Source organism: Rhineura floridana, chromosome 3 (assembly GCF_030035675.1).
Source record: "Rhineura floridana isolate rRhiFlo1 chromosome 3, rRhiFlo1.hap2, whole genome shotgun sequence".
In the NCBI taxonomy this organism is placed as follows: Eukaryota; Metazoa; Chordata; class Lepidosauria; order Squamata; family Rhineuridae; genus Rhineura; species Rhineura floridana.
The window spans coordinates 225,954,041-225,966,883 of NC_084482.1; the positions used below are offsets into that span (position 1 = coordinate 225,954,041).

The window sequence follows — 12,843 nt, forward strand, 5'->3', positions numbered from 1 at the left end:
GGATTTCCTATTTATATGCTCTCTTTTTTGTCCACATGGATCAGGGGTTTTTTCTAGTGGTTTTCCACGGCTGATAGGATTGTTTCTGATTGTTTCTAAGCCTTTCTTTTTAATCCTTATTCTTATTTTTCATTTGATATGATTCAATATGGGCACATTCTTGTTCAAAAGTTGTGAAACAAACAACAGTAAATGTTGTTGGTGATGATGTTAAGATGCCTGAAGTGTGCACTATTTCCTAGAAAATAACTGACTATGCAAATCAGTTCGGGTGATCCCAGATGAACACTATCAGCATTAACACTGTTGTGGCTGATCAGATAACTAGTGGGAATTGGACTTGATGGCCTTATAGGACACTTCCAACTCTACTATTCTACGATTCTATGAATCAGCTTGTGACAGAGCAATGCACATGAAACATTCCCAAGAGATCCATGTGGACTTAATTACTGCTGAGCTGGACAACAATTGTCAAAACTAAATATTTTAAAAATCAGATGACATCCTTCATTTTTGTGGTCAAGTGCTCCTTTGTATTCAGATCAGGCCTAAGTACAATAATGTAGCACTTCGGGATGAAGATGCAGCCCAGGAGCCCAGCACTGGAAGCCAAGATGGAGAAGACCTGCACGGCTACCATGTATTTCCCCTTCGTGCTCAGGTAGGTGGGCACAAAGGACACCCAAACACTGCAGAAGACCAGCATGCTGAAGGTGATCAGCTTGGCTTCATTGAAGGCCCCAGGCAGCTTCCTGGCCATGAAAGCCACCATGAAGCAGATGGCAGCCAGGAAGCCCATGTAGCTGAGGGAAACATAAAACATGGCGACAGACCCTTCATTGCATTGCAGGATGATCTCTCCAGGCAGGGAGTGCATGTCGGAGTCTGGGAATGGGGGAGAGATGCCCAGCCAGATGGTGCAGATGACAACTTGGACACTGGAACAGGAAATGACAATGGAGTTGGCCAGACTCTTCCCCAGCCATCTCCTCGCTTTGTTGCCTGGCTTTGTAGCCAGGAAGGCTAGCACCACAGTGATGGTTTTTGCCAACACAGAAGACACGGCAACTGAGAAGATGATGCTGAAGGCCATTTGTCGTAGAAGGCAGGTCACTTTCTTTGGCCGGCCAATAAACAGGAAGGAGGACAAAAAGGAGAGCAGGAGGGAGACAAGAAGGATATAGGAGAGGTCCCTGTTGTTGGCTTTCACTATTGGAGTTTCAAGGAATTTAATGAAGATTCCTAACACACAGCCTGTAATTAAGGATAAGAATAGGGCAAAGGAAGGCAAGAGGATCCCCAAATGTTCTTCATAAGCCAGGAAGGTTATGATCTTTGGGATACACTGATCTTGGTCCTTATTTGGATATTGATCTTCTGGACATTTGGTGCAATGATCTGCATCTGGGAAAAAATTGTTTTAAGCATCAAGAGTGTCTTCAGTGTCACTGATATCCATAATCATCTAAACCATTTTGAAACAAGATGCTGATCTATTTTTATTTATTTATTTAGTATTGGATTTATATCCCACCCTTCCTCCCAGCAGGAGCCCATGATGTGGGAGAGGTTTATTCATTGACTTATTTCATGCCTTCTCCCTTGAAGTCACCCACCTTCCTGAGGGGAGAATGTTCCTTCTGCACACGGAGCACAACCATAGCAGCAAGTTGGCTCTCCTTCTTGAGCAACCTTGGAATATCCAGGGGGACAGCTTTTGGTACACCTGGAGCGAGGGACGGTCTAACCATAAAGAGAAGAAGGGGCGTCAAGGGGAAAGTATTTATGTCTATGGAAATGGGTTCCATCCACACCTTCCCAGCCAGAAAGGGACCAACAGCATCTCTTGTTCCCCTGACCCCAAGTGATCCCAGCCTCCTTTTTAAGGAAGCGCTATTGATGCAGATCGACATGGTAGGAAAACCTCTTTGATGTATTTGCCTGTTTGTTTCAACATTTATATGCCACCTTTCGATACAAAAAGGTACAGTAACAAAAGAACAATCCTAGAATAACAGTAGTAAAATCACAGCATCAGGAAAACACACTGAAGAAGTGGAGGAATTAAACAAAGGCTCAGCTGAAAATGCTACCTAAAATTGTATCTTGAAAACGACTACTACTAGTGGTACGAGTAAGTACTACTATGAGTAACTACTACGACTACTACTACTACTACTACTTCTACATACTATTGCATGAGGGGGTGGCTTCCTGGGTTGCCAGTTCCATATTCAAGAGGACTCTACTTCCTCAGGGTGAAAGGGATTATAGTTACAGTTCCATGTGAATTACTCAAGAAATTATTAGAGCTTAAGAAGCGTCTCCTGCCTTGTTAAACCACTTGGGCCACACAATGGCTTCTGGGTTAATGGAGAACTTTATGCCAGCTGACGCTCCTCTCTCTATACTCCCCACTTTCACTCTGACCCGAGACTCATTGGGAAACATCACCCAGTTCTCGATATCGTAGGTGGCTGGCAGCTTCCCCTTCTCATCCAAATGCAGCCCACCCATGGAAGTGTTCAGAAACCGGATTTCTCTCAGGAAATGGTGAAGCTGGAATGACAGGGGGGAACATCAGCATGAAGACACATTACGAAGCTGTGTTGGATATCTCAGCCCTGCTCACTCTGCGCTCTCCTGAATTGGGGCCGGTGCACTTCTCTTCTAGACTATAAGCGCTCTTCAGAGTCTCTATTTCAGTGATTAAGACATTTCTAGACCACCTTTCATATGAAGTAACAAGGCGGTTTCCAGAATAGGCTCAATACAAAAGGCAATAAAATACTTTTTTAAAAAAGTCACAAATACCACAGATAATTACATTTCTTGTCGGGACAGCATTAAAAGCTAGTGCTCGAGGATTCCCATGTGAATAGGCAGGTTATAAGCAGATGGTGGAACAGCATTTCCCCAGGTGTCTGTTGTATCTATAGGGAAGGTTATTCCATAGGATGGGGGCCACTGCAGAGCGGGCCCTTCACAGGCAGACAGTCAAGATCAGCATATGAGAGTGACGTGCACCTATGCAGAGTAGCTCCTCTACCTCATGTAGATGTCTGAAGGGAGGGAGAGCTTTCACATGCAGGTTTCCCTGTGACCCAAAACCTGAATCACTCAGGGTTCCAGATTGTGTGGAACTCTGCACATGCGAAGGCTCTTATCTTCAGGCTGCAACAGTTTTCAGTACCATTTACACCACCCCAGAAAAGAGGACACTGTTTGGCACATGCTAATTTATGGGTATAGATGCAACTTTAGAAACAGGTACTATAGAATCATACAATCATAGAATGATAGAGTTGGAAGGGGCCTTGTAGGCCATCGAGTCCAACCCCCTGCTCACAGCAGGAAATCCACAGCTAGAGCATCTCCCGCAGATAGCTGTCCAGCCTCTGCTTGAAGACATCCAGCGAAGGGGATCCCACCACCTCCCTAGGCAGTCGGTTCCATTGCCGGACTGCCCTTACTGTCAAGAAGTTCCTTCTAATGTCCAATCTGAATCTACGCTCCTGCAACTTAAAACCATTAGACCTAGTCCTACCCTCTGGGGCAGCAGTGAACAAATCTGTACCCTCCTTTATGTGACAGCCCTTCAGGTACTTAAAGGGTGCAATCATGTCACCCCTCAGCCTTCTCTTCACCAGACTGAACATGCCAAGTTCCTTCAACCTTTCCTCACAAGACTTCTTCTCCATACCGGCTATCATCCTCGTCGCCCTCTTCTGAACCCACTCCAACTTGTCTATATCTTTCTTAAAATGAGGCGCCCAGAACTGAACGCAGTATTCCAGATGAGGCCTGACTAATGCAGAATATAGTGGGACTATTACTTCCCTCGACCTGGAAACTATAGCTCTGTTTATGCATCCCAAAACCGCTTTTGCCTTTTTTGCCGCAGCATCACATTGCTGGGTCATGTTCAACTTGCGATCCACTACAATTCCAAGGTCCTTCTCACACGCACTACTGCTAAGCCGGGTATTTTCCATCCTGTACCCGTGCAATTAGTTTTTGTGGCCTAAATGCAGAATCTTGCATTTGTCTTTATTGAATTTCATTTTATTAATTTCAGCCCAATTTTCTAGTCTATCCAGGTCCTGTATTTTAAATAAAAGATAGATCTTCTCTTGCACTCAGGTCCTGCTTGATGGGCAACTTCAAGGCCCAGCAGAGACACAGAGGGGAGATAATTAGATGGGAGGGGGGGTTCTGAATTAACCACATTGGGCAAAATAATTGCTCTCTACCAGGAGTCTTACCAATTGGATTTGCCTTGGAAATTGGCAGTGTTGCCTCGTTATGAAATTTGACTTTGCAGTTGGGACAACGGATAGCGGTTTGCAAATAGGGAAAGGAAATACCTGCCATGGCTGTAGCCTTTGACGGTCCAACCTGTCTCCTCCCCTCCCCCTCAGCATCCACTTTGATCTGGGTGAATATGCAGCGTTTAAGGCGTGTGCCACGGTTTGGACACGGAAGTAAGTGCGGTAGCTGTCCTGGGACAGGGCTCTCTCCAGCTCCTCTTGGGGCAGAGTTTCCAGGTTCTCCTCCTCTGTGCACCTTGCCCAACCCTTTTCAGACAGTACATGCTTTAGATATGAACAACGAAATGCTTTCCACCAAAACTGTTGGAGAAGATAGGAATTTGGCCCATAATGGTCATGTTTGGTCCTTTTTTGGGTCTTCAGTACGAAGGTCAAAGAACCATGTATGTACTGGAATTTTTCAGGTGCAACAGACAAATTCCAGTTGATGTCATTGAAAGCTGTTGAGATCCAGACTTTTGCACCAATTTCTTTCTGAAGAAGTTCCTGTATGGCACTGATTTGAACCCATCCTAGGTAGGTATTTTGATAGTGGACACATACACTGACTTGTCTCCATTTGAGAGATGGTTCGATCAGGGGGAGTATGTAATATGAAGTTTGATGTATTCTTTCTAACAATGCAACACAAATCCCACTTCTTATCATCAGAGGTGTCAAGGCACTCACAAACCTTTCTCCACTGTCATCATCTGGAATAAAGAGGACGATCCAGGTCCATCTGAAGTGCAGGAGCAGCTTGACAATCCCCAGGCACTGTTCCTCCTCTTTGGGGACCATCCGGTAGACAAAAGAGAACTGGGTTTTATCCTCAAGAACCTGAGCAACAAAACTGATCTAGTGAGGAAAAGGAGATATTAGTGTTGGGTTTTGCTTTCAGGATGAGGAAAATATATTTATTAACCTAAAATAACTAATATCTAACAAAATTATCCTGGCTGTGGCTGATGGGAGTTTTAGTTTGAAACAGAGGATGCCAAGCAGGTGAAGGTGGGCTTTTGAAGAAGTCTTACACCTTGTCTTAGGCTGTAGCTCAGATCCTTAGTGCCCCCCCTTTTTACTTTCCTGGAAAAAAGGTGCATTTTATGCAGCTGGACTTCTGCACTGCCCTGTCATGCCCCCCCTTCATACCTGTGGGATTTTGTAGATGCCTGAGATGGCTGAAATCTCTTTTGAAATTACAGGATCAGTCCCTTCAAGAACAGCCAAGAGGCTGTTCCGTTTTCCACAACTATAGTTTGGAAGGCTGCTCTGCCCACCTGCAAGCAGGTTCAACATGGCATCGGAAGTCATCCTGGCATCGAAATAGTTCTCATAGAGGTTGTATCCCAATGAGATGTTAGGCAAGAGCCTGGGATCCTTGTTGATCTCCTGGATGGCGAACAAGAAGGACAAGATGTGCCAGTACAACCTATTTGTCACACTGCAACAAATGAATCAAAGTGTCAAACTACTATTCACCATTTAATGAAAACAAAAGGTCACATCATTTCTTTATCTAAGGGCCGTTCTAGGCAATAAATATCTCATAAAAGCTGATCCCCAAATAATGACGATGGGTTGCACCTCACAAGGACAGGGAAGACTGTGTTTGGCCACAGCATGGAGAAATTCATCAGGAGGGCTTTAAAGTGAATCCTAAGGGGGAAGGAGTCATGAACTTGGTGGTAATGACTAACAAAGGTTTGTGCACAGTAACAGGAACTGAGAGAACGACTCTAATGGGGCCCACAAATAGTTTTCATAAAAATATAGGAAGGAAGCCATGCCATAACTCACATGGTCTTCAATGTCTGTACACTAATGATCAGAGTATGGGAAACAAACAGGACAAACTTGAACTCTTAATACAGGAAATACAACTTGATAGGTAGAACTGAAACTTGGTGGGATGACTCCCATGACTGGAATACAGTGATTGAACGATGTAAGTTCTTCAAAAAGAACAGAAACAAAAGAAAGGGAGGCAGAGTCATGCTATATGTTAAAAATACATATCCCTGCACAGAAATGCAGAGGGATGAGATTGGTAGCCCCACCTAGAGTATGTGGATTAAATTAAATGGGGTAAGAAAACCACCAAACCATGGAGAAGATGAGGATAAAACTTTTGAAAAGTAATTGCCAATGTTTTGAGGAGGCATGATGTAGTAGCAATGGGATACTTCAATTGCACTGATATCTTTTGGGAGACAAATTCTGCCAAAGAGAACCCATCCAAGAAATTCCTGACTTATGTTGGAGATAACTTTCTCCTACAGAAAGTGACCCACTCCAGGATGCACACCTTAACGTGGTGAGGGGTTTGAGAGTGTTGAAGAAGCTGAGAGCAATGTCATCAAGCAGCTGACGAAGAGTCTAGACTCGTAGCAGGGGCACCAAAAGTGGAATGGTCAAAGCTGAGACACGAGACTAATGCATCCAGACTCAGAGGAAGGCAGTGGTAAACCACCTCTGAATACTGATTACCATGAAAACCATATGAACAGAGTATCCAAAATGCAACACGAGATAGTGCTGGAAGATGAGACCTCCAGGTCAGATGACACTCACCGAGCTACTGGGGAAGGACAAAGGACACGTACGAGTAGCGCTGTGACTAATGACGCAGCTGCGTCAAACCCGAAAGGAAGCCCAGAGGCTGATGCGCACATATGTGTATGGAGAGTCCAGAGTTGTACAACGCACACAATAGGAACATGGAATGTGAGAAGCATAAACCAGGGAAAGTTAGAAATTGTTAAGCAAGAAATGGAACGTATCAACATTACCATACTTGGTGTGAGTGAATGAAAATGGACGGGAATGGGACATTTTCAATCAGGCAACTACAAAATATTTTATGCAGGTAATGTGAAATTAAGAAGAAGGGGTTGCTTTAATAGTGAGAAGTGATGTAGCAAAAGCAGTTAGGAGCTACAATGCAAGGTCTGAGCGAGTGATACCAATGAAATTAAATGGGAAACCTATCAACATAACCATCATCCAAGTCTATGCTCCAACAGCAAATGCAGAAGAAGAGGAATTGGAGAGATTTTATGCAGAAGTACAGGAAGAAATTGATCACACACCAAAACGAGATGTGCTGATAATCATGGGGGATTGGAATGCAAAAGTAGGGAACAGACCCGAACTAGGAATTGTGGGGAAATAGGGCTTAGGAGACAGAAACGAAGCAGGAGAAAGACTTATTGAATTCTGTGAAGCCAATAATTTGTTTCTTGTAAACACATTTTTTGAACAACCAAAAAGACGACTATACACGTGGACATCACCAAATGGTCAATATAGGAACCAAATTGATTATATCATTGGTAGCAGAAGATGGAGAAGTTCCATACTTTCTGCAAAAACAAGACCAGGAGCAGACTGCAGTACAGATCATGAACTGGTAATATCAAAAATCAGAGTAAAGCTAAAGAAGACCAACAAAGCAATCATAATGCCAAAATACAATTTAAATAACATCCCAGAAGCATATAAAGATCAAATAAGGAACCGGTTTGAGGCTTTAAGCTTAGTTGACAGAGAACAAGAAGAACTATGGAGTGAAGTCAGAGATACTATCTGGGAAGAATGCAAAAAGACAATACCTCTAGTTAAAAAACAAAAGACCACAATGGATGACTGAAGAAACTCTTCAAATGGTTAAAGAGAGAAGGAAAGCAAAAGCAAAAGGAGATAGAAACAGGTCAGAACCCTAAATGCAACAATATAACCGACTAGTACGTAGAGACAAAGAAAACTATTACAATAGTTACTGTGTAGAAATAGAAGGGGACAACAAAAAGGGTACAACAAGAGCCCTGTTCCAAAAGATTAGAGAAATGAAAGGGAAATTTAAACCAAGAGTAGGGATGTTGAATAATCAACAGGGGAACACACTGACTGACTGAGATGAAATAAAAGGAAGATGGAAGCAATACATGTTAGCACAACTCCATTCAGACAGAGGTGGGGAATTTCTATCCAGCTCCTTACAGCGCTACCTTAAGGAAAGAGGCATTAAGCACTCTCTCACAGCCAGCTGGTCTCCTCACCAGAACGGAATAGCGGAACGTAGGAACAAATGTTTGCAGAACATGTTGCGTTCAATGTTACAAGGCAGCAGTTTATCTCAAGGGTTTTGGGGTGAGGCTGTTAGTATGCGAACCACTTGATTAATAGACTGTTCTCTAAAGCTGTTAACATGACTCCTTACGAAATGCTGTATAAAAAGAAACCAAAACATGCACACTTGAAAACTTTTGGTGAAGTTTGTTGGGCGCGTGTACCTGACAAAACGGAGGTATCATGGGTTAAAGGAATAATCCTTGGGTATGAACGTATGGCATACAGGGTGTGGTTACTCCGTTCTCACACAGTGGTCTCAAGCCGGAAGGTTACTTGTAAGAAACCCTTTGTACAAAGGAAATATGTAGTGACCCCAGAACACAAGGTAGAACAAGAGGAAGACCTAGTCTATTTTGGGAATGGTTATACAGTGGATAAGCCACAACACTTTTACTCAGAAGTAGAACAGGTCGAGCAACCTGAAGTAAAAGAAACAGTTCAGGACTGTAACATAGAGTTTACAGCAATGCCGAACAGCCCTCTTACTCCTCAAGTAAAAGAAGAGGCTGACATAAATGAAGGGGGTGAGCAGAGCCAGGCAGCAGTCCTTGAACTGCGTAGATCACAGAGATCTAATCTGGGTAAACCGCCAGATAGATTTACAATAGCCACTATACAAACCATCCAGAACAATAACGAACCTGTACAGGAAGACGATGATGTTGATGAATATACCCATCAAGATTATGAACAATGGTTGCAAATGTTAGATGGAGACAGTGACTGGAAACTCCAGATACTAAAGAGAACAGAAAAATATTCTAATCTTGATCTAACATGTCTAAACTGAAGTACTGTATGTAACATGTATCTATGTATACTCTGTATTATATGTATGTATGTGTAAACTGGAACCTGCATCGTACAGTAATCAAATTGAAATACAAGGGTGGGGAATGTTAGCAGTCACCATGACTTGCATTTTATGTGATTCCCATAGATGGCAGGTATAACAGGACAGGAATGGGTTAACAGCAACAGTTAACCAGACTCCAGTTGCATAAGGTTTACAGCTGCAGCTAATTAGAGCAATTAAGCTTAGGGGCATAAAAGAACAAAGGGTGGCTGCAGTAAAGTTGTGGGGTAATGAAGGAGTCGTATGCGGAAGGTGCTAATGTGTGTATTGTGTTTATGTATGCCGAGAAAGCTATTCATGCTTTGCAAGTAAAGCTTCTCCTTAACAAAGCTGTGGCAGTCTATCTGGTGTCTTATTGCTTCTACAACCGGGCTACTGGGCTACTCGCCTCTTTCTACAACTGGGTAACCACACTTTCTTATGCTTCAAACAATACACTGAAGAACACTATGAAAGAGATGCAAGGATGACAGATTCATTCTGGAGGAACGAAATGATGAAGAACCTGAAGTGAAAGCTGCTCTTAAAATACTTGGAAGAAACAAATCACCAGGAAGAGATGGCATACCAGTAGAGTTGCTACAAGCTACTGAAACTGAATCTGTCCAAATTTTGACAAAAAGCTGTCAGCAAATATGGAAAACAACGGCCCACAGACTGGAAGCTTTCTATATATATCCCGAATGAATGAATGAATTGAATGAAAAATCAGCTCATTGGAATTGTGGTGTTGGAGGAGAGCTTTGCACATACTATGGACTGCAAAAAAGACAAATAATAGGGTGTTAGAACAAATTACGCCAGAACTATCACTAGAAGCTAAAATGATGAAACTGAGGTTATCATACTTTGGACACATCATGAGAAGACCTGATTCACTTAACTACACTTGCAACCTTTATATCTGGCCATCAGGCTGAGGACAGAGGAGGATGCCATGCACTGGCATTTGTGTTTAAACTATCAAGAAAGACCCGTTTTAGCTACAGACTGTTCTTTCAGTGGAAATGATGGTAGAATCCCCTAATTATCCCATCATATCTGATTCTGTCTGGAGTAGATGCTGCGTCAGTGTTCATGAAGTACTCAATCGTTCTTCAAAGGCAAAGAGGGGTCAAGTGGGGGGAGTGTTTTGTCAGAGATGCCCAGTAATGGGGACTAGAAAACAGGGACTGTCCTGGTCATTTGGAGCAAATGGAGTGAGGTGAGGAAGCACCAAACACATTGGTACATCTTTACTTACAGATGAAGCTTATGAATACCTTTTCATCGACTTCCACTGATGAAGAAGTCCCCTGGGCTGTATTTTTTAATTTTTTATTTTTTATTTAAAGCATTTTCATAATGCTGTTTGGCCAAAAAAGCCTTCCAGACCAGCTTACAAATGTCATTGTTAAGGAGGTCCTCGGGCTTATAATTTCAAAAGGCATAACACAAAAGGAAAAGTGATTTGGAGGAAGGAGGAAAGGTTTAATTTAGCGAAGAGGGATTTGGACATGAGCTGCTGCCCTAAGAAGAAAGCCTGTTCCCTCCTCCCTCTGATGCCACTCCTGGCATTCACTTGCCTGCAGGGGGCTGCGTGTCTTGTGTGCCACCCTTGCCTCTTGTCTGCAGATGGGATAATTCACTGTTTCTATTGTGGCAAATTTTCAGGGATGAAGAGAGCCGTCGTCCAGCAACATCTGAAAGGCCAAAGGCTCCCCTGCCCTGAAACAGGGGCTGTTTCCCTGGGAAATAGAAAGTGAGGCATAACATCCATCAGCATATAATTACTTACGAAACAAAACTGGTGAAGGGGACCTGGGAAAAGTTGAATGGATGTTGTGCAAAATATTTCTTTGGAGTTGTGATCCCGCTAATGAGGAAGTCTCCAGGCCGGTAGTAATTGAGTGGTTCCCTTGGTTCCGTCTTCAGACTCAATTGGCTTTTCACCTCCTGGTTCCCACAGACTCCATGGGGCGTCAGCTGCAGAAATAGCAGCAGAAGCAGCAGGGAGATCATTCTGGCTCTGCCTCCTGCACCTCTCTTGTGAGTGCAGCTTAATAAAAGAAGCCAACCCCCAGCCCTTTGCGAGACCAATGCTGCATTCGCTTTGCCGATGCGGGAGATGTTCAGCTCTGGCTTCAGAGCAATTAAACTCCCCCCACTCAGGCAACAGTGGCATAAATAACCTCATGCTGCCCTTGATTCTGATGTTTGGGCAACCTCCAGAAATATCTCTTGAGCTTCAGCAAGGGCAAACCACCATGATTTTGATAATTATAAGGGGAAGAACGTTCATGCCTGCTACCTGCTCGAGTCTTTGCGTGGCTCGAGGGGCAGGTGCAGAGCTGGAGAAAAACAAGTTTGTGGGAAAGCACAGAGGCGGCTTCTGAGAGTGATATGAATCATTTTGGTGCTGGTGGTGGGGAGTTTCTCCTAAACTTTGCTGGCAAGAGCATTAGCAGGGCCCGGCGCCTGGGTCAGACGAAAGGCCTATCTACTCTCACATCCAGTTTCTTGCAATGGCCAGTCAGACCCTCTGGGAAGCTCACACACAAGGCATGAGGACAATCGTCCTGTCCTGGTGTTGTTCCCCAGCAACTGGTATTCAGGGATCTGCAGCCTCTGACCCTTGCAGCCGTGCGATCCTCTTTTAAAAGCCAACTAGGTTGATAGCCATCACCATAACCTGAAGTCCTCAGATTGGCGACACACTCTGTGAAGAAGTCCTTCCTTTTGCCTGCCTAGAATCCCCCAACATTCCGCTTCATCGGAAGACCCCTTTGTGTTCTGGTCTCACAAGAAAATCCTCTCCCTATCCATCATCTCCACACCATGCATGATTTTAGGCATCTATTCACTCAACTTACCTTGCTTCTGAGCCAGGGATTGCCAACCTTTGCAGGCCCATGGGCACATTTGGGTTCCTGAGCAAGTGCTCTGGGTGCCACCAATCCTGGCCACTCCTCTCTCCACTTCCGAGACCATCCCCACCCCAGAGACAAAAAAGAAGGGTCCTGGGTAAACATCTGAACCAGGAGAATTAATCTGAGCTGTGATACACACATAGAGCTGGAAGAGGAAGTGAGGAAGAGTGCTACTCTCCCAACTTCCTCCTGCAGCTCCATGTGCTTTCCAAGGCTACCATCCTCACCACTTCATGACGATGGGGGCAGGGGGTGGCTTGCCTCAGAGCTGCCTCCACTCATGTTGTACCTAATGCTGCTGCCCGGGTCAGCATCAGGTTGTGGGGGAGGAGACAGCTATCACTGGAAAAATACTTTAGAAGGAAATGGGTATATTTAACTCTCTTAGAGATCCAAATATACCCAAACCGTCAAAATGAGTCCACCAAACAAAAGCCATCCATTAAAAATGCTTCCTAACTGGAAATGGGTTGCTGAAACACAGAAGGCTGTGGAGGAGGTCTAAATCTATGCAGTCTGGTGCCTGGGCTGTGTTTGAATATTTTTGCCAAATAGCTCATGGAGGAGGGCTGGCATGGAAGACTGACTTAGGGAGACAATGTGGTGTAGTGGTTAGAGTGTCATACAGGGG

The 12,843-nt window shown here is 44.0% G+C and overlaps 1 protein-coding gene across 1 annotated transcript; it reads right to left on the reverse strand.

Annotated features, from left to right (window-relative positions):
* Positions 1 to 496: 496 nt before the first annotated feature.
* Positions 497 to 11,304, reverse strand: LOC133379077 (vomeronasal type-2 receptor 26-like). Its single transcript, XM_061613687.1, has 5 exons — positions 11,236 to 11,304; positions 5,466 to 5,705; positions 5,004 to 5,171; positions 2,415 to 2,562; positions 497 to 1,407 (listed from the first exon to the last, which is right to left on the reverse strand). Exons 1-5 carry the CDS (start codon positions 11,302 to 11,304, stop codon positions 497 to 499), a joined length of 1,536 nt encoding a protein of 511 aa, XP_061469671.1.
* Between the last annotated feature and the right edge of the window lie 1,539 nt (positions 11,305 to 12,843).